Source organism: Bemisia tabaci, chromosome 3 (genome assembly GCF_918797505.1).
Source record: "Bemisia tabaci chromosome 3, PGI_BMITA_v3".
In the NCBI taxonomy this organism is placed as follows: domain Eukaryota; kingdom Metazoa; phylum Arthropoda; class Insecta; order Hemiptera; family Aleyrodidae; genus Bemisia; species Bemisia tabaci.
In genome coordinates this window covers 47,703,923-47,726,933 of record NC_092795.1, presented here as the reverse complement: position 1 = coordinate 47,726,933, position 23,011 = coordinate 47,703,923, and the positions used below count along the sequence as shown (strand labels likewise).

General features: G+C 42.0%; 1 protein-coding gene across 5 annotated transcripts in view; it reads left to right on the top strand.

Moving 5' to 3' along the window:
* beta-Spec (spectrin beta chain) overlaps positions 1 to 23,011 on the top strand; it is a 113,953-nt gene that overhangs the window by 36,349 nt on the left and 54,593 nt on the right. For all 5 annotated transcript variants that reach the window (XM_019041596.2, XM_019041598.2, XM_019041600.2 and 2 more), the window contains exon 2: positions 2,282 to 2,441. In XM_019041596.2, coding sequence (XP_018897141.1) covers positions 2,306 to 2,441 — 136 coding nt within the window. In that variant the 5' untranslated portion in view covers positions 2,282 to 2,305. The remainder of the gene's footprint in view (positions 1 to 2,281; positions 2,442 to 23,011) is intronic.

Sequence of the window (23,011 nt, the reverse complement as noted above, 5' to 3'; positions counted from 1 at the left end):
TGTCCGGGGAAACTCCACCCTTGAGAAAGTAGCATTTTTTCATGCCGGTTTTATTTTTACTTTCCAGCGACCACGCCCTGCGTCGCAGGATAATTTGTGCCATTCCTCAATGTTGCATCCAGCCCTTTGGCCTTTTAGTCCGCTTATCCCCAGGATTATCCCTTTGGATGCCGATAGTCAACGAATTCATCGCCGGAACATTTCTGAGAGTTTAAATGAATCGTATTGGTCAATTTTTAAGACAAATGTCAACTTAAATTTTTGAATTACAAAATATTTTTCACAGATTTTTAATTTTTGGCAGGAGAAATTATATTTACTTCTAGGCGAGCTCAAGAACCTCCTTTCATCGATCATTTCGAAAATTTCTTTTGGTTCCCTTTCGCGGTAAAGTGCTCTTAGTTTCGTTTCGGTCCTATTTGATGTTTTCATTGGAGTTAATTTCGAAGATATCGAATTAGATTTAACTAGTGTAAAGTGTACATGCTGTACAGAAAAACTTCCGACTTCGCGACAATGAGCGCGCATATTTTTGGCGGTTCCGTCGGTTGGCATAAAATAAAAAAATTTAACATCTTGCCTAGCTCTTGGGTCTTGGGTCTATTGATGTAATCATTGGTAGAAAAAAATTAATTTAACAGTTTTTTTTTTTTTTTTTTTTTTTTTAACTCTTACTTTTACTTTGTATTTCATGTAAAACGGTGAATTTTTAGCAGGTAGTCTCTTTACAGGGCTGCCACAGTCGGGGAATACCGGGAAATGTCAGGGAATTTTATAAAGCCAGAGAAATCCTGGAAATGTCAGGGAAATTGACGAAAATGTCGGGGAAAAATCGTCATATTACCTTTATTTGCTCTCTCGAGTAGGTTCGACGTTCCGAATGATAAATTTTGCCTGAAAACTATTTCTAACTATGTCTTTTCAAGCTTCCAGGACTTTATGTCCACCTACCTTTCGTCCATTAAATGAATGTCCACCGCTATTTATGTCCACTAAACGTTAAGTCCAGTCTTTATTAAGTCCACATGATTTAATGTCCAACCATGAATATGTTCAAAATTGTCCAAATTGTGGACATGTTATGTCCATATTTTTTTCTTCTCATTTCAATGACAGGAACCACCTCAAAAATGAATGCATACTACTACTAGTTAGTTAGTTAGTATATTTTAAGACGTTCAACGTCACAGGCTATTATCGTCTTTACAGAGAATTTTGAAAATGGGAGTATATACGAACATTTAGATTTTTAAATTAAGAGAGGTGAAGAGTTCCTTCATTCTTAAAAACATTTCATTCATGAATCAAGTCATAAAAGAGAACAGACTCTAAGACCAGATAAAAACATTTGTTCATGTGTACACTGTACGGATATGATAAGATGAAAACCAAAGCGGGAGCCTAGGAAACGCTCCAATGCCAAATTAAACATTTTTCACTAACAGATGCAGTCAAAATTGAAAGTCCTCTTTAACTTGTTATTTCGTGCGCCTTCAATCTTGTTGGATACTGTGCAACGCCTCTGACGCGAAATAGTTGCTTAAAGCGTTGCGGCGCGGCAGGCAACCAGCGTGATTGGCACGCGCATTGGCGCCTACAAACCTAACGGGATACTTCACGCGTCGCGCAATGCGTGAAGTATCCCGTTAGGTTTGTAGGCGCCAGTGCGCGTTCTGCGCTGCTATCACGCCGCTCCGCTTTGTGTTAGGCTCTAATATTTAAACTCGCGGAGTCAGCGTTTTTCAACTCAAGATTTTGAAATGTTTGCCCTCTCTGCATTGATTATTCCCTTTTAAACTGATGCAAAAGAAATATGTACTACTGGAAAATATAATTTGTTTTTTGTAAATATATGACGCTTGAATTTGATTTTAGTGGACTTTACATTTGTGGACTTAACTTAGTGGACGTTTAAGTAATGGACTTAACAATAGTGTGGGCTTTAGAACTGTGGACGTAAAAATTGTGGACGAAAAGTCTGTGGACGTAACAAAAGTGGACATAAAGTCCGTGTACCCTTTTCAAAAATCTGGCATTTGTTCAATTGTCAGATAGTTTCACCAAAATCTATCAGGGAAACGTCAGGGAATGTAATTTTCCGAATTCTGAGGCAACCCTGTCTTTAATCCTGACTTATGCCGCAAATTTTGTATCCCTCTGAGGGCAACTCTGAGGACGAATTTTTTAATTTGTCAATTTATTTGCTGAAATATTTAGTACTGTTGCTTTAATAAGCGATTTTATGATCTGATTGATTGATTTGTTTTTTTGTTTGCTATAGGGCGGACGGAGCTAGGGCGAGGATATGACGACGGACATCTCAATGGTCCGGTGGGACCCGTCCGTCCCCGGACAACAGGACATCCTCGAGGAATACGAGTACGATGGAGGAAATTCCTCATCCAGGCTCTTCGAACGCTCAAGAATCAAAGCTTTAGCAGGTAAGGCTATCAATATCCTCTCTAAAATCCAGTGGTTTGCATCCAGTGTCGCTCCCTCGACAAAGGAACATATCTCCATGCCCTCGTTGCAAATTGAACCGATTATTTTCCAAATCACGTAAGCGCTAAAATTGCGAATGCCAGAAAAACAAGAAAACCCGTTTTATTCGCGTAGTTGACAATCTTCGAATTTCAAAAATTGTATGTTCTTTTAGAAGGCTATTTTAAAATCAGACATGATTGATTACTTAAGAGGAAACAAATAAAAAGCAACCCCTCTCCCACCAAAATAGAGGTTGGCGCTTACGTGGTTTGGAAAATGATCGGTTCAATTCTGCCCACTCAAAGAATCCTTTACTTTGCTCAAAAAGTAACAGCGCAAAATCCGTCCGAAATTACGCTGGTTTTTCTTTTATGATTACCCATAGAAAATGTGTGGCATTTGCAATAGTCTCCAGTGAAAAAAAAGAAAGAAAAAAAATTGTGAATTAAGAGTTGGCCTCTTTGAAATTTATTTACGTTCTTCCTCCGGGAAACGACGCGTGCTAATCGAACCACACAATTTTAATGCCAGCTTCGCATTTCATTTGCTGAGGCCGTATAAGGAACCGGTTAAATGAAAATGTTCAGCTCACTTTCAACAGGAAACTTTCAAACATCCTCAAGAGAAAGTTGCGAGCCGCTCGGTCGATTTCGGTGGCCCTACAGGGCGAAAAATGCGTTAAAACTGGCATTTTTTAGTTCTGAAATTTTTAGATCAAAACTTTAAATTGCTTTTTGCTTCTAACCAGGTTGATATACACTCGTGCAAAACACTTTTACCCTCGTGCGATTTATAGTCTCGCGGTGAGTTATCTCTCCACGAACGTCAAAAACTTTTCCCCGTGAAAAAAAGTGCCTGGCGCTCTGGAATTATTGCAAATAACTCTTCATCTTAGTTTTATCCGCAGAGAACCTATTTGGAGAAAGATCGGACATTTCGAATATGGAGCTGTCTGGGCCCAAAAAGGAAACCAACCTTCTAACACAAAAATTGTCACTGTGAATCCTCAGATTCCAACATCAAACCAAGATGGTCAAGAATGCACATGAATGCTCCTTCTTTCTGCAAATTGAGTAGAATGCAAAAACCAAGTCAAATACCTGCTTCTTAAATGACGGGTCGTAACAATCGTAATAATAAATAATTTGGGATAATTTGATTTCATAGGTCGGCTTCCTTTTGGGTCCTCAAAGCTCGATGATCTGACCTCAAAATTACCGACAAGAGTCCGCCCTTTCCCCACATATATCGACGGTGTAAGTCGGCAATCACATAACTCGGTTTGCGACGTCGCAGACTTCCTGTCATACTTTATTTTCTAAACGGAAAACTACTCGACGGCAATTCTTTAAAACTGCCGTGATTTTTCTTCTCTGTGCAAAAAAAATTCTGCAAAAATTTCAAGGTATGATATCAGTTTGTTTTCCTCTAAAAAAATAACATTGAGGCGGAGATTTTCAGACACCGCAAACGAGTTATGTGATTGCCGACTTACACCGTCGATATAGGTACTTTAGTTCGGTGGCGTGGCGTGCTTTGCGATTTATCGATTGTTCTGTCATTTAAACCCATGGAAAAGGATCGATGAACAGGGTGTTCGTAGCGAACACCTTAATAATCGATTCTTTACCACGGATTCAAATGGGGAAATATCGATAATCGCGATCATTCACTCCACACCACTGCTTTAGTTCTATCGTCGCACAGTGGATCGAGCTAATGGAAGAGGTCAGACATGAATTCGTAGGCTAAAATTTCAAAATTTGATGTTTATTTCGCCACAAATTAAATTCCAAGGGGTGTTCTTGAAAGGAAATTTCACGAAAAACCCAACTTTTTGACTTTTTCGTTTCATATTTTCGAAAATACAAACTTTCAAAGTTTTCAGATTTCGTCCGACTCCTCCGTTTGACTCGGTCAATAGTGCGCTTTGTCTGAAAAAGGTTTTCGTGTTGCATCGCTTTCGCACTCTTCATCTCCTGACAATGCCGATGATGTGCAGACACAGCTTTCGGTACGCATCGCGAGCCGGCGGATGGCAAGCCCCGAAGGGGGGGGAGGGGGGGGGGGGGCTTATCGCTTTCGAGTGTTTTTGCGGCGGGTTCACGGCTCCGTCGGCATGCGGGAACGACCGGCCGACATCGGATTGGCATCGGGGATTCGCATCCGAGTCTCGTCTGCCAGCACATTTTTATCCCGATTCAGATCCGGAGCCGACCGGGGATTGACAGCAGTGGCGTGGCGTGATTCGATATATATCGATATTTCCCCCATTTGAAGCTATGGTAAAGAATCGATTACTAAGGTGTTCGCTGCGAACACCCTGGTAATCGATCTTTTTTCATAGGTTTAAATGACACCACAATCGATATATCGCAATTCACGCCACGCCACTGGGATTGACAGGTGGCGGTGGCGGGCGGGGAGCCGATGCCGATAGCAGACGCGCGAACTGCGAACGCCGAACCGCGGAGCGAAGACACTCGGCACGGGGCACGGCCGCGCTTTTATTCCCTTTGATTATTTTATGATGCAGGTTTGTTTCGAAGCGTTTGAGGACTTGATTATCGCCGAGCAGCGCACGCTAATGGGATAGGTAATCGACGCGTAATCGATAATCGCCTCTTCCCAGCCGCCCGGGCCGGGCCTCTCGGGGGCTTGCAGCTTTCGCGTTTTTGCATATCATGCTCGCGCTATGCGGCGTTGTCGGATTGGATGAGATTTTGTTGGAACTACCTGTAATGCTTCAATCTATGGTGTCCAGGTCCGGGAAAACCGGGAATCGTCAAGCTATGAAAGATGTCAGGAAAATATCCGGGAATTTCTTCTTCTCTCGCGCGTCAGGGTTCCCACGGTCAGGGAAAACAGGGAATTGTCAGGGAAGTTTAAGAAGTCAGGGAAAGTGACGAAAATGTCAGGGAAAGAAAATGACAAAATGTCAGGAAAAATGACGAAAATGGCAGGGAAAATTTGTTAAATCAGCTTTATTTGCTTTCCAGAATGGGTTTGAAGTTTCGAATAACGCATTTTACCTGAGAATTATTTTCAATTATGTTTTCTTAACCATCTGCCATATCTTCAATTGTCAGGGAACTCCACCGAAATGTATCAGGGAATTTCATGTTGCAAATTTTGTGGCAACGCGGGCTTGTATCACATATTTGAATGTTAAACAATGGAGAAGCTCTCATTGATCAGATAACATCAACACCATATATGAACGGTTTTGGAATTGAAATTTTGAATGGGCGTCAAAGAATCCGCCGAAAAATGAAGAAAATAGATATTTATCCTGGAAATCAGGAGAACTGTGTAGTCTTCCCCAAGAAAGTCATGGGGATGCGGGAGAAAACTTCGGTGTCCCGTCAGGGAATGAGCTCCTGAAATGCTGGGGAAAAATCAGGGAATAATCCTTGCCAAGAAATGTTGACACCGTGTACACCTAATGGTTCATAAGTGAGCGAATTTTTACGGCAATGTGCAGTTTATCAACTGTGGGAGTTTTGCAAACGAACGTATGAGAATCGAACGTCTCGCTGAGAGGAACCCGGAAGAATAAGGAGGTACAAGGGTACGTCTGAGCAAGTTAATGACGGAGAAAACCAGGAAAATTAACTTTCAGGAAAAAGTGTCTTTCCTGTCCCTTTCTCTTAATTTTTTTTCAGCCATTTCCTTCTCTGATTTCGCGCTAAGAGGCATACCTATACTAAGAGCATCATAATTAAATCTTAGACTGCCTCCTATTGCTCTAAGGACTTGTCAGGAGACACTTGATCTTTGGTCGGGTCAGCCCGTCACATATTCGATTAAAAAGAAAAGACATTTTTATTTTTGTAATAATTTTGTTTTATTTTTCTACTCCAGCTAATTTTTAAGGAAGTATACATAAGTTAAAAATAAGTTATAGCTAGTTTAAGTTTAGCTAAGTTAAAAACAAGCATTTTAAAGACATCTTTATGTCTAAATGCCCTATGTACAAACTGTTAATTTATTTTTGTGCAAATAAATAAAAAAAAAAAAAAAAAAAAAAAAAAAAAAAAAAAAAAAAAAAAAAAAAACTAAGAGCATCAATTGTCTCAATTGAAGGTTTGCCAAGCTCTTTGGAAATCTAATATTGAATGCGCTTCACTCTCGCAAAAACTCCTCTGAAATGTTTGTGAAATGTCTGAAAACCGTAATTTTATCACTATAGCTGATACATTTTCTTTCTTTAAATTCTAAAATACTCTTTCGTATCCCGTGCTCCTCCGCTCTGGCGCGCTCATCAGTGTTAGGAACAGGTGTTGATCCTCTGTCGCATCGTTTAGCTCTTTCCAGGCTCTGAAATAGATCGTAAGGTAAACAAGGAAAAAGGAGCCATGAAAAAGAGACAATCGCGAAAAAAAGTGATTTATAGACTGAATTGGCAACATTTGATAATGTGGATCCGCGCGCACATTACGCTCGACGTTATGACTGCAGCGAAGATTTAGTACCGAGCAATAATGAGTTTTCTTTGCGGTGTCCTCTCCTGTCTGTGTCTTTTAAAGAGACAAAATCCTCGGAGTTTTCTCTTTATGTTGATATGCCTGCAATCAGGGAGGGATAGTTACTCTTAGCAGATCTTCAAAAACATCTTCGAAAAGAATCGTAATTTTCCTACTACCAGGAATATTAAGGTTTAGGTATCTCAATGTTCAAACATTTTTCGAGCCATGGGAAATTGCTTGATCTGCAGCATAACTATGATTCGCGTGATCGCTTCGTTTGTAGGTATGAAAAACTAATCATTTCGCTTTAGTGGTAAAATATCAGATTTTGACTTTGAGATAAGTTTTAAAAGTTATAAAATAACAAACGCTCTCGAACTAACGCCTGGGCACCTGAAAACGGGAGTGAGAAATCAAGTTCGCCTTCAACTCGGTGAATACAATTTGAGCGGCTCTGGAGTTGATATAGTTGTATCACGCACCTTAGTTCAACTTGATGTCTGGAGGACGAGTGATTTTCGTTGTAATCTTCACGTTTTTAATGACCAGCGCAGTGTAACGTCCAGTAACTTTCACTTTATTGTCCTCACGGAAAAATATTTTGATATTGACATTATGATAAGTTACAAAAGTTCAGATGTAGCATGGCAGCATCATGTGAGTTGTAGTATTGCCGCAAAGTTTGCATCGCTGTTTTAAATTAACGTTTTTCTTTCTTTTTGTTTTGTAAGAAATCAGGGAAAATTCAAGGAATTTCAGCGCCAGTGATCAGGGAATTTTCTCTCGAAGTCAGTTTAAGTTAGAGTATAGTCGAGGAATTTTGAAATCGGATTAAACCTGCAAACTTGTCGTTAGAGTGGTAGAACAATAAGCGAATTTTCTGTCGAATCTTGATAATTACTGATATCTATTTACCTGGCAGCATTGTAAAGCTGGTGAGTAAGACCAAGTGCCATAAACTAGCAGATAAAGAAAAATGATCCCACGACTTAGCTAGCCCAACGTCGATCCCCGTTCCTGGGGTATTCAGTTAGCGTTTTACCGTAAGTCCTGTTCCCCCAATATTTTTGGCTTCGTAATCATAAAATCACAACAACAACATTCTTGACTCCTCGAAAGCTCAAACCTTATCCCGTTAATCCCCTAGGAAAAACGGCAATATCGATGCAAAAGCTCCGTTCCCGTCGAGTCGAACTCGGCTCATCTACCGTAGCGGCGATACGCGGAAGATCGATTACCGATACATCTCCATCCGAAGATATGGTTAAAGATCGATTCTTAGGGTATCCGTTGCGATCACCCTGTTTATCGATTATTTTCCATAGGTTTAAATGGCAGATCAGTCGATATATCGCAAAGCTCGCCACGCCACTGTCATCTACTGGGCAGCCGTGTCCGCGGTGAGCCCTGTCCATCACTGCCAAATGCTTTTGTTCCTTCCCGGACGGAGCAGTCCATCTCGGAGCAGCGAACGGGACTGGAGCAGTGGCGTGGCGTGCTTTGCGATTTATCGATTGTTATGCCATTTAAACCTATGGTAAAGTATCGATAAACAGGGTGTTTGCAGCGAACACCTTAATAATCGATTCTTTACCATAGGTTTAAATGACAGAACAATCGATACATCGCAATTCACGCCACGCCACTGAGCGACATCGGTCAGGGGACCCGGAGGACTCGGGAGGCTCCCAGAGGACGAGGAGTCAAAGACCCGGACGGCCGGACCCCGCGAACCCCCCGGTCCCGGTGCCGTGGCTGTCGTGCTGTCGCGAGTCGCCAACCGCCACGATCCAGCACCAACTGCGACTCCTCACCGGAAACGGAAAGGAGGAGGTGCAGGGCCCGGAGACAAGACACCTCGCCTCGCTGCTCCGCGGAGCGAGTGGAGTGCCTGGCCGCTGCAACCAGTGGTTTCTGAGCGCTCCGAACGCGGACCCCTAAGATGAGATCAGGATAAACGGTTGGAACCAATGCACCGCTAGACAAGGTGCGATTTGGACCGCGTTTAGCGGAAAGGAATCAAGCCACAAGATTTAATTTTAGAGAGATAGTTCAGGAGATAATTTTTTACATGAGAATGTTTTTTTTTTTTTTTAACGCGAATTTTTTTTGAAAAGTTCAAAGAATTCGCCTCGTACTATACAGATAATTCATGGCCGCTGCAACCAGTGGTTTCTGAGCGCTCCGAACGCGGACCCCTAAGATGAGATCAGGATAAACGGTTGGAACCAATGCACCGCTGGTGCGATTTGGACCGCGTTTAGCGGAAAGGAAACAAGCTGCTAGGTTTAATTTTAGAGAGATAGTTCGAGAGATAATTTTTTACAAGATAACGTTTGTGCAGATTTTTTTTGAAAAGTTTGAGGAATTCGCCTCGTACTATGCAGATAATTCATTGAAATTTGCAAATAAAATCCGCACAACCGTCTTCATGTAAAAATTAAATTGCCCAATGATATGTAGCAAAAGCTAATGTGGCTTGGTCCATCCATCTGTGGCCCAAAGTACTCCGCGTGACATGAATGCGAAGTGAAATTAGCACCATAAAAGCGTACACTGGGGGAAAAAACCCCATTGGATCCAGAGTCTAGACACTTAAAAACATCGACAAGAAAAAGTACTCTTGATTTAATCAGAATCTAACTTAAATCAAGAACCAAGTTTCTTAATTTAAGCGGATTTCGTTTTGATCCTAGCAAAAATCCGATTGAATCAAGAGTATTTATTCTTGTCAATGTTTTCAAGAGTCTGGACTCCAGATCCAATGTGTTTTTTTTTTTTTTATTTTTCCAGTGTATGGCCTTCAGCAAAAAGAGTAGATTTCGCTCCGTAAAAGTGTAAGTCACTCTGTAAGGAGAACAGATTCCGCTGCGCATTCGTATCACTCGGAGTCTTTGGGCGCAATATAGACTCCGGCACGGAATTTCACTCCAGAATGTCGAACAGCGTAGAACACGATTTTCGCAACAACTGAAATTACCGAAATTTACCTCCGACCAAGGTAGTAGCGGAGGTCGTTACTAAACGTCTTACTGAGGTCTACGGCCTGCGAAACGAAGTAGCTCTTTTTTGCTCCGATTGTTAGTCAGGCTACGAGTCCATGGATATGCCAACCTCGCCGAAAGCTACGAATGCACTCGTCAGAACGGAACTGCTTCTTAAGAGCAGCCCAGCGACTCTCGGCTCTGATTTGGAAGGAGTGGCCAGTGTCCCAAGCTCGCGATTTTTTTCGTTTTGTTTAGTTTCATTGCATAATTTACGGACGACCGGACCGGACCGGACCCAGGCCGGCCGGCCGGCCGGCGCGGCGCGACGCGTATTTATAGCCGCTCGCGCCCAGCTGTGTGTCAGGACGTTGTTATGTCTAGAGTAGCCGACCGGTCCATCCACCGTGTGACGGAGCGTACCCGCGAAAAGAGGGAGAGAGAGAGAGAGAGGCGGATGGAAAAAATTGTGGCCGATAGAAGGAGACAGCCGCCCCGAGAGTGAGAGAAGAGTTTAATTGGGTCTGAACGACGTCTGCCCACGACCCATGCCGATGAGTTATACCATTTTATTCATTCACGGGCCCGGCGCTGCCGGTTTGGCGCCATCTCATCCGATTTTGAGTTCGGCCGATGAGTCATGGGAACGCAGAGGGATGAACTGGACCGCATTTTGCCGTAAGGAACCAATATATTTCTGGCTCAATTTAGGAACAGGAGACAGAGGGATGACGTGGGCCTCATTTCGTAGCTAGGAACGACTGTTTTTCGGATGAGTCATGGGAACGTAGAGGGATGAACTGGACTTTATTTTGCAGCGAGGAACCACTATTCTGGCTCATTTCAGGAACACGGTACGCAGAGGGATGACGTGGGCTTCATTTTGTAGTAGGAACGACTGTTTTTGGTTCATTGTAGAAACAGAAGACGCAGGGGATGAATTGGACGTCATTTTGTAGGTAGAACCACTTTCTAGCAAGTTATAGCAACATTGTTAATACTCCTAATTAAAACCCAATAAAAATATCGATTTTTGGTAACGCAAGCTGCCTCGCTAAGAATTGATTGTTTTACTTACACTTAAATTGAGGACAAATATGGTTCCCAGCTTGCAAAATCGCCACTGAGAAGGATCTCTTATTTCTGGCTCATTTCAGAAATGGGGGACGCAGACAAATGCAGTGAACTTGTTTTTGTAAAAAAGAATCACCGTTTCAGTCTCATTTTAGGAACAGAATTGTAATTATGTGCCTCCGTTTCCCCATGTAGATGGGTGCTTTTATGGATGAGTTAGAATGAGTGGTTCTTTATTACAATGAGAAGTCCATAAGTTCAAAGTCCTCTGCTGTTCGGTGTTCAATTAAGTTCTCGCAAGCGTGACAGATTTGCGATCCAACCATTTGCCTGACATTACTGCCATTTTTTCCCATGGAAACACGATCGCGTTGTGCGATGGTGCCATAAACTAGTTCAAAATTAACTTCAAAGCTTAAAAAAAAAGCTCCGGATTTGAGATCCTAATGGTGCTAGGTTATCTTGTTTTAAGGTGATCCATCTATACTGTTAGTCAAATTCCTCATGCAATTATTAAGGCGAAACATTCAAGCAATGTTATCACTCTTTATGAGAACTTCTCCACCTCTCAGATATGTAAGTTTGTACCTCATGTCATGGGTGGCAACCCCGCTTGTGCTCTCCGTAGAGAGTTTGATTTACAGAGGTGGACACTCTCATGATTTAAATTCTATCAACATTACGGTCTCAACTAGTCCGATGGAGCTTTTTTGAACTTCGGACAAACTTATGAATCTAGTGGCACCATCCTGTTTCTCGTGTTATTCCGCTCACTAGCAAAAGCATGAGCTGGTTACTTACGTCGAATATTTCCCAAACTTGCATGCAGTATTTTTATTTTGGGACGAAATATGCGATTGAGTGAGCAACTGAATCAGATGGTGTCCTCTTGAAATTTATCCTGCCATCAAAATGTTGTCTCCACCAAAAGTTTTCGTTTAATCAATACATTTTTGACGAGTCTCGCCTCGCGCCTCGCGTAGTGCGTGAGTGGAGCGGAGCACAGAGAACCAATGCGCCTTCAAATCATTGAATATGCAGCACCGACAACCGTCGAGCACGAATAGTTGCTTCTAGACGCCGCGCCGCGATGCGATTGACCTTACAACTTACAAGTACAAGCATGATGACGACCTAACGACGCAACAATCTATAAGCATTAGTTATTTTACCGAGCTCGAGAGTTCTTATCAAGAGTTTATTTTTCCGAGTGAGGAAAAATCACAGGTGTTTCAACTTACATCCGTAATTTTAAACGATCACAACTGAGTTTTGACCGTTTTGACCGAATTCTGCAGAAAGGGATTTACTGCATAGAAGTGTATTTTAAAATTCCTATGTACGGACAGGAATTACAAGATCGATTTTTCGTCGCCGAATTGAGATTATGATCTCTATTCTTTTCTGTTAAATCGGATTCTCTAAATGTTGATTCTTTTTACTTCAGAAAACGACTTTATTTTCTTCTTACTTGAAAAAAGTTGCTTTTAGTTGCTTCCTCCAGTCCAGAGTCCACACTGTTAAAAAAAATTAGCTCAGAGCACGACCTATATAAGGAAGTCGCTCGGAAGTCACTCATCGCTCAGGGCCAATTTCCACGGAGTTGAAAGTCTCCGACGTAAGTATGGAAATGCTGAGCTAAAGTAACTCAGGCATAAGGACGGGCTGCGTTGCTGGCGACTGCCCTCCCCTTACCACTGGCATCCGTCTCATACCCCGATCCGTTTCCCCCTCTCCTCTCCTCCCCTCCCTCCCTCTCCTCCTCCCTCCCTCTCCTCCCTCCCTCTTCTGCCTTTCCCTTCCACCTGTAACTGCAATGTATGTTCTTTTTTTTTGAAAAGATGTGAAGTTGTACTGCAAATCAAATCATGTTTGAGGAACTTTCGGCCAATATCCCACAAATTCGGAGCCAAAGTGTTTTTTGAGTTGCAAACACGCGACGGAAAATCAATATTTGTCATAGCTGAACAGCTGTCTCCAGTAATTTCGAAAACGCTTTTAGACAAAGAAAAGTTTTACAGATATTAAGTATTTTGTGAACATAAATTCAGTGTAAGCTTAAAAAATAAATATACACGATAACAGAATTCTAACTTTACTGGACGCCACGCCATACACATATAATCAGGCGTTGATACCCAAAAGTATCATATGAGCTAAAAAGAATAAATGACAATTTCGTAGAATTATACTGCAAAATTTTATTCAATACACCTGAGGTTTTTCGGCATACAGTGCCATCGCCAGACGCATAACGAACCTTCACCAAGGAAACTACAGATACTTGACAAGGAAGTACAACTAAAAGCAAATAATCCATTAACGGGAGCAACATGATGGTTTTAAATAGGGAATAATCTAAATAAACTACCATGCACATGCAAATCAACAAGCGATAAGGAATGAAGCGATAAAAGAGAAAGAGATACAAGTTTGCAGTATAATGGTACGAAATATGTATTTTTCCTCTTAAACCTAGTTTCATAAAACTGCTGCCCTTACCGGCGTTTTCAAAATTCCTGGAGGTAGGCTATTCTACTAGGACGAATTCTTATTTTCCGTCGTGTTAGGAACTCAGCGAACACTTTGCTATGGGATCCATTGGGTATTATCCTGGAAAGCCTTCAAACAAAATTTAATTTGCTGTACACCTTCACGAGTCGCAACTAATCACTGTTCACGCGAAAGCCACTGGCTGGAGACTGACGCCGTCGCAGTCGTGAATTCCAGAATAAGATTGTAACGGCCAATGCGCGTTGATGATGCGCAGAAAATTATAGCTCTGTTTCTTCTTAAGTATCTAAAATCTGAGTGGAAAGTATCTCTCCCGAGCATATAGCTGTCTTTCCTGGAGTGACACATGCTACAAGGAGCTTCCCATGCCAGAGCGAGCTATCTAACTCACCGCAAAATTTTGTCACTCGATGCTCCAGGCAGGATAGCTCCATAATATTTCACTCAGGCCACTCAGGCCAGAATAATTTTTAACAGTGCAGCACAATCGGCTTCGATATATACATATCGATAGCCTAAGTGCGAAACAACGTATTTTTGTTTGCAACGTTGCAGATTTCCTGTCGTCCTTTATTTTTTCTTTGGGAAACTAATCAGCATAATGTTTTGGGAACCACCTTCATTTTTCGCTCCCTCTTCAAAAAAATAAAATCAGGGCGAAAATTTTGAAACATCGCATCGAAGGTACGTGGTTTTGCGCTTCAGCCATCAAAATCCCGTACATTTCCGTGAGGGCCCTCACTCTAATTGTCCCCACAACCCCTGGTCCGGTTATTTCCCGAAGAACAACAGGACGCCCGTGACCCAAAAAACTTAGGGGTTGTAATTAAAGCAGCGCTCCCTCCTGGTATCCCCATTCCCCAGGGCAGCGCATCCATAAACCTTTATTGTAATTTTGTCCTACAACCCCGATCCAGGACCGATCGGCCGGCGTCGGTCGTCCGATGCACCTCCTTCGGGTCGTTACACAACGAGAACACCCCCCTCATCCCCCTCCCGGCGCCCGAGGGAGGGTGATGGCGAGTCGTAGGTCTCGAGGTCGTCGTTCCTGGGGGTTGAGGGGCGGGGTGGGGGGTGGCGGCTGTACCGGTGGTGGCGCCCGCCCGGTCGTTCGTCCGATGGTGCAGGATCGATCGCGTGGGCGAAGCGCGGTCGAGATTGCCCGAGCGCGCGTTAGCCGGGTCGCCCCGCGAAAAATAACCACCCCCTCCCGCGGAACCCTCGGTGATTTGTGGTCTGGGCAACCCCGCGCCCGACCCAATCGCCAAATGGTGGTGTAAAATTACTCGGTTCTAACTGCGGCGGTTCGATATAGATGTCTTCTTGCCTCTGCGCTGACAGCAATGAGGTCGCCAAATTGCCCTGGAAAATCCAAGGAAGAGGGTAAGGTGGTCGCAGTCGGGGAAATTCTGTAAAATAGGGCTGTTAGAACAGGGTTGCCACAGCCAGAGGATTTGAAAAAGTCAGGGAAAAGGACGAAAATGTCGGGGAAAAATTGTCGAGCCACCTTGATGTCCTTTTCTAGAATGGGTTTGACGTCTCAAACAATAAAATTTGCAAATATATAATATATTATATAAACAATACAATTTGAAATTGACACAAGATTAGTTAGGTATAACGTGGAGAAGCCAGAGAATTCCAATTTCCTGGAGCCCTCTTGAAAGTGCCTAATATGTTTCCCAAGCCTCTCTGGAGTCCAATTGAAATAAAAATAGTTTACTTTACTCGTAAGATAATTTGGGCTGAAGTTTTTTTTCTCCTAAATGGTATTTTAAGGGTTGTTTTTGTGAATACCCGCTGTAGAAAGCTTTTTGTCACCGCGCATTTGTTATATATAAATTTTATATTTCACGCTTGAATTGCTGGAAATAAGATGGGTCAAGCGGGGCTCCGGGAAATTATGATGAGAATTGAGCGAGAGTAGCTGAGAAAAATGGAATAATGCAACACTTGCCTGCAATCAATTCTCCGAAAAATAATGGGGACGTGCTGAGTGCACGTTAATATTTTTTAACGGAATCAGAAATATAAGATCTTCAACTTCTCATTGTGTGTCCGTCCTGTATCTCGGGAGATCTACCGGGCCTATTTACATATTCACGGTGCAGTCCTCAATTTTATTATTCTGAAGTACTTGAGAGCTTGCTCGTCCTTTTTGCAATGTTGAGATATTAAGGAAAACAGATTTAAGAATTATCTTTAAGTAACCTTCTTTTTGTTTATTGTTCAGGATCATCTCTAATTTGCTTTTTAATTCGTGGCATCAGATAAAAAAAAATAAATAAATAAAAAAAAAACGCTTTCCAGCCACAGTGGAAACGAGAGGTAGATTTCGACTAATCGTTTCTGTGAAAACAATTGCGCCTAATGAGCCTGACAGGTCGGAAAATCGTCCCCCTCGAACTTGAGATTTTTCGGATAAGGGGTGGTCTTAGAGGGTAGGTGAAGATAGGTTGTTTTGAAGGCCACGATGAGACGAGTTTTTTGACGTATCACCGACTAAGATCGGACGAGTTTGAAAAATCATCCCCCTTTGGACTTGAGATTTTCCGGATAAGGGGTGGTTTTAGAGGGTAGGTGAATATAAGTTGTTTTGAAGGCCACGACGAGACGAGTTTTTTGACGTATCACCGACTAAGATCGGACGAGTTTGAAAAATCATCCGGACGAGTGAAAAATCATCCCCCATTAGATTTGAGATTTTCCGGATAAGGGGTGGTTTTAGAGGGTAGGTGAATATAGGTTGTTTTGAAGGCCACGACGAGACGAGTTTTTTGACGTATCACCGACTAAGATCGGACGAGTTTGAAAAATCATCCCCCTTTGGACTTGAGATTTTCCGGATAAGGGGTGGTTTTAGAGGGTAGATGAATATAGGTTGTTTTGAAGGCCACGATGAGACGAGTTTTTTGACGTATCACCGACTAAGATCGGACGAGTTTGAAAAATCATCCCCTTTTGGACTTGAGATTTTCTGGATAAGGGGTGGATCGATTTTCACGAAAAAGGAAACTTGATCTAGACCTCATAGCAGTGAAGAACCATGCTTAGTTTCGTTTTGATCGTATGGATAGTTCCGGAAAAAAACGGTCGCAAAGGTTCGTTAGATCCCAGTTATATATATATATATATATATTACTTTTTTATGACCTACATTTTTCAACTCAGGGCTTCAGGATCGATGCTCTTTGAGCGAAAATTCCCGAAAATTACGATGTCGTACCGTCTGCAATAGGTAGATATTTCTTCGAAATCTACCTAAAAACTTTTTTTCACGTTGCTGGGAGATTTCATGTTGTTATCAAAAATGTCAGTTAATGGTTTAAAAATTGTTATCTTCTTGCCCGTGAGTAATGATAGACGTCCGCTCTCGTTATACATTCGCAATTTTCACTTCATAATTTTCACTCCAAACACATAATATTGTCATAATTCTGTTTTAATCGTATGATCGCAGCAAAGTCACACGATAGTGCCATCATTTTACACAGCTTCGCACGACATGAGGAAATGAGGCACCTATGACCATATTCGTGAGATATTTTATGCGACTCCACCAAATGCTTCCACTCTTAAAATTCTTTAATTTTCTTCCTCTCTCTAAACTAAATATTGATGCCCAAAAGAAGGGAACAAGAACAATTAGTTATTACGGGTTTTCCAACACTCCCCACCCGCTGCTCTCGAAGCAACTTCAAGAAGAAGAAGAGAAGGAGCAAACGGATTAATTCCTGTTTCCTCGCTGTTCGGACGTCTTTATTTATTTTATTTTATTTTATTTTAGTTTTCTTCTTTTTTTAAAATGTCGCTTAGAAACCGCATAAAGTTGTCGTAGGTACTTTTATTTTCCGACTTACGTTGACACACTGAATCGAGAAGTAAAGGGAATGCCAGCGAACTGACCACGATAATGTAGAATTAATGCAACATCAACAAGCTGCAAGCATTATGCTTTTTCGCCCTCCTCCCACAGGCATTATTATCAACGACAAATTGTGAAAACATTAGCAAGACACTAATTACTTGCAGGTATAATGATTAGCTCCTGCCAGTGGAGGGCCCTCGAGTTGCGGTGTCCCATAAACCGAAGACCAGAGGCCAATCGAGTGTCCCCCTTCCGATCAGGTGCCGGCCTGTCCCGGCGTTTCAAATTTGCAGGATGTCGACGAAATTTTCCCGAGAAACCTGTGTTAAATTAGTTGAATTGACGGTTTTTTACCGGGATCGGGCAGCGCAGGTCCGGGCGGCCTTGGCGCGGATCGTTGTTGGGCCAGGATGATCTCATTCGTCACCGAGCAGCGCGCGGATTCTTGCGCCGTGCGTCAAATTCACTGCAGGCTTGTCAAGTTGCGCGTATTGTCACTGCGCCGTTGCCGATTTTTGCAAGGAAATTAGCATATTTTAGTAGTGTACGGACAGGGTTGGCACAGTCAGGGAATGGAGATGATGCATGTGTGAGGAGTTTGCGATTTGACCATTGATTCTTATGTAAAAGTTCTCGAGAAACACGATGGTGCCACTGGTTTTCTCTGAAATCATCTCCGAAGCTCAAAAAAAGCTCTCGAGTTGAGGCCAAAATGGCTGGAGATATCACACGCTATCCTGAGAGTCCACCTCTACATCAAGACAAACTCTCCATGCAAAGATAGGGAGCAAATGCATTGACAGGGCTGCCACTTTATTTGGGGACCCTAAAACTGAAAACACGGCATCACTGCTAATGTATTTGCTCCCTATCTTTGCATGGAGAGTTTGTCTTGATGTAGAAGTGGACTCTCAGGGTAGGGTGGGATATCCCCTCCATTTTGGCCTCAACTTGAGAGCTTTTTTTGAGCTTGGGAGTTGATTTCAGAGAAAACCAGTGGCACCATCGTGTTTCTCGCGAACTTATACATAAGAATCAACAGTCAAATCGCAAATTCCTCACACATGCAACATCTCCATTAGCATATTTTAGTAGTGTACGGACAGGGTTGCCATAGTCAGGGAATACCGGCAGGGTGTCTGCAAGTCCGGAGAGTCCGGATATAGTATACTGATTTTTTAAGAGCGGTCCGGATGTACTGAAAAAGTGCGGAATTTCGGGAAAAGGTCCGGAATTTTTGTCATTCTGGTCGCAATCCGATCGAGAAATTCAAAGTTTTGAAAATTTTCGAATTTCATCAATTGGAGGTACTGTAGAAGTACTGGTTTTTGGCCAGCCTATTTTAGTAGACACCCTGACCGGGAAATGTAAGGGAATTTTAAAAAGTCAGGGAAAACCTAGAAATGTCAGGGAAACTGACGTAAGTGTCAGGAAAAAGTTTTTAATGCACTTTTATTAGCTTTCGAGAATGGATTTGACGTTTAGAACTACAAATTTCAGCTGAAAACTATTTTTCAAATTATGTATTTTTGGCCTTTTGGCATATCCTCAATTGTTAGGGAATTTTACTCAAATGCGTCGGGGAAATGTCAGATACTTTCATTTCCTAAATTTTGTGGCAACCCTGTACGGAGGAAAAATCTTCGTGCGCGGAGCCGAAGTTTTGGTTTGTTGTCTAGTACCAGGAAAAGCGGCGGGATTCATGAGGGAATGAAAATTTTCTTAACGTAACATATGAAACTTATCTTTCATTTTATTTACTGTATTTCAATCAAATTTTCGGTTAGGACAGCTTAAAATTGCCTCCGAGACGATTCGTTTTTTAAAATTTCCTCAAGTATCCCCAAAACCCAACGAAGCTGTTTGGGGAGCTGCGACATACCTCCCTTGATGAGGTGTCCTTTACCTTCCTCCACAAACAGTTCCTACTTCCGTCCATGTCCGACCGAGAATCATGTTGAACTAGCTTGCAAAAGTAAGTCTCGCGTGATAAACACAAATCACAAGACGAAACTAATTGTGACTTTCGTTCGACTTCATTGCTCAGCGAAATCCAGCACAACGGTCATTTGTCCCAATTTTCACTTCAATATATAATGTAAGGCTGACAACATGTGCAGCACATGATAACCGTCAAAATTTGACAAAAACTTCCCTTTTAGCCAAAATCCCTGCATTTTCATTCCGGAAGGGCCTCAGTCATTTCTCTGTGAAGTTACTCTGTGGCGGCAAGTCAACACCTAGTAGGCGCCATCAGGTGTTAAAATAATCCAAATGCAGAAAAGCAGTAAGTTGTACGATCTTAGCAATAGTGGGGCGATAAGTGGAAAATATCATAACAATCGTGCACTTCTGGAAGAAAGCATGAAAATTTCAGGGATTCATCTCTACCCTATAGACATTCGATTTAGACATAGACCCCAAAAATCTGAGCCCCCTGGGGGGGCAGGGGGGGCCCCAAATTTTGAATTCTGAATAACTACTGAACGGCTAATGTTAGCGTAATTTTTCTTTAACAGGATGATGGGAAATTTTATTAGGAACAAAAATGATTCTTATGAATTTTTCTGTGGGATCGATATTTAAGGCTCCAGACGGGGAAAACCATCGGGGGACGGGGAGTCGGCCCTTCTGATGCAGATCCGCGCGCTACGCTGCCTGCCCGGGACGCGCGCCGCGGCGCAGTACGGTGTTACCGACGACACAGCCGCTTGTATTGGTTTAATCTCAACGATGCGTGGTTTTAAAAATATTATGAATTTACCGTAATGCCTAAATACCTTAAAATAGGGCTTAACTTTTGCAGGTAATATAGGTATACAAGCAAAGCGCACGGCAACAGAAGGAGAATGGGGTTATGTGCTGGAGTTCCGGACTGTTTTGTTGTATGGGTTTGTCAAGTTTTATTAAAGCATCCGAAATAACTGTATCAGACATCAGTTAAACGGAATAAAATCTGACGCACAGTTGTCTCGCGAAGGGGGGGGGGGGGCTAAAAATCACAAATCTTATTTGTATACCACGATGACCTGAAAAATGATTTTAAAGTGTTTTTTTTCTTTTTCTCGGTGCTGCGCCACCAGAATGGTATCTAAATATGCTTACATACCCTAAAGTTCCTGGGAGACGGCTTCCAGCCAGACTTTGAAGACGGGGAACCTAATTTTGTAAAAAATGAGCATACATAAAAACATGCTTATTCTCCTCTCTTTAAGGAACATTTTGGTACATCATTGCTACGTTTAGGCATTTTTTTAAGAGGACCAAAACCACCTTCAAAACTTGCTCCAAAAAACGTCAAAAGAATCTTGAGAAAGCTTGATACGGATAAAAGACCCCTATAAAACCTTTGTTGGACTGTTTCTTGTACAGTACAAAGAATATTATTAAGTAATAATTAGCCGCCAATATCCGCTAATCTGTAAAGACGGTCCATTTGAGTGATAGGAAGTCGCGCCTACTGGGAACCTATCCTGCTCTTATGTCATCAATTAAATCGCGCATCATACGATATCCCGTAATCTCGGTAATTTTGCAACTGATTAAGTACTGATTATTGATTTTGACTGATTTGTTGATATTTTGACCAGAAATTGACCTTTTGATAATCTCTAAAGCTAATTCGATCAGTGCTATACTTTACGATAAAGTTTAAGGTGTACGTTTTCTGCATTGCATATTTTGCAAGTCCCGTTTCTTGACAATTGTCTCCATCTTACTTACCTATAACTCTTCCATGAGCTCCATACAAATCAAAAATCAGTACGAGATTTGCGGGTTGAAAAAAAAGAAATGCAATTAATTTCTTCCTGAGGTACTGGTCCTTCTCAGAGGTTCTTTAAAGGATCAGAACCTGCATGATTAAATTTCCTCCCATATTAATATTTTTTTCAATACAAATGTTAACAACTCCACTCCAAACTCCAAAGAACAAAATAAAAGATAACATACATGGATTTTTTGTACTGCTCATTCCATTTTTTATGTCTCGTGGTAAGGACCAATAATATCTTCAAGGGTGACTCGATAAAAAGAAGCGATAGTATTCAGATATCTTCTTTTTTTAATTCATTTAATATATTTTTTCTATTTTTTGAAAAATGCATATTTTTTGAATGACTGAAAGAGTGGGGAGTTCATGAAAATAAAAACTTCTATTGACTGGTTGGAGGGAAAAGAGGAGAAAAGAACATTGTCGGAATGTTCCGTATGTATCAGTGCCTATGCAATTGCGAGAAACCATTTAACATGGATGAAAAACGATATTAGAGGAAAGTGAGGGAAATCTGGTAACCTTAGTGGCGAAGAGACTGTGAAGCCCCCCCACCCCATAGAAAAAAAAAGGAGGTGTTTGCATTTCGGGCATCTTGGAATTTTTTGATGACTTGATGACGTAGGTGGGTACAGTGTGAAGGGGACGTCCCTGTACCCAGCTGTACCCACCTACGTCATCAAGTCATCAAAATACTCCAAGATGCCCGAAATGCAAACACCTCCTTTTTTTCTCTATGCCCCCACCCTCTCCACACTCCTCAAGTAATGCCTTTGCATCATCTTTTTCGAAATCCTTGCTTACGTAAGCAGCTCAAGGTCCCATTCGCCGAAAGTAACATGAAAAATAAGCTAAAAATAAGTTATCAAGGATCCGCCATTTCCAATAGTCATGAAAAAGTGGGTCAAAATCGTATTAAAACTTGTTATGTCGCTCTAGTATCTTAAAAAAATGTAATTTTTTACAAATCTTACGTGAGGAAGAGGTAATTTACTCTGTACTGAGGTCGGAAAAGCTCTGTATTCAGAGAAAACAAGACGCGTGATGCGCGATAACCGACCCCTCCCATTGACTCGGCGCTCTCACATTGGAGTATTTCGCCTTTTGCTTGTTTTCATGTATTACTAATAAAAAGTGGGGCTTATATTACTAAGGCAAAGTATTTAGGCATTACGGTAAATTCATAATATTTTTAAAACCACGCATCGTTGAGATTAAACCAATACAAGCGGCTGTGTCGTCGGTAACACCGTACTGCGCCGCGGCGCGCGTCCCGGGCAGGCAGCGTAGCGCGCGGATCTGCATCAGAAGGGCCGACTCCCCGTCCCCCGATGGTTTTCCCCGTCTGGAGCCTTAAATATCGATCCCACAGAAAAATTCATAAGAATCATTTTTGTTCCTAATAAAATTTCCCATCATCCTGTTAAAGAAAAATTACGCTAACATTAGCCGTTCAGTAGTTATTCAGAATTCAAAATTTGGGGCCCCCCCTGCCCCCCCAGGGGGCTCAGATTTTTGGGGTCTATGTCTAAATCGAATGTCTATAGGGTAGAGATGAATCCCTGAAATTTTCATGCTTTCTTCCAGAAGTGCACGATTGTTATGCTTATCGGCCCCACTACAAGACGTGATAAGCGTACACCGGACAAGGATTTCAATGTCCTTTGTTCATTTCGTTTAAAACTTCAGACTAAAGCTGAGCTTATCCTTCAAAGAGTTTAATTCAGTGTGTCAGTGTTACGCTAGCCATTGACGCCTCAAGCTTATCGATTAGCATAAAATAACTAGGTCTGTCCGAACGCCAATGTTTCGGTCATCGTCGTCATCCACAACGGTAGTGTTGGTA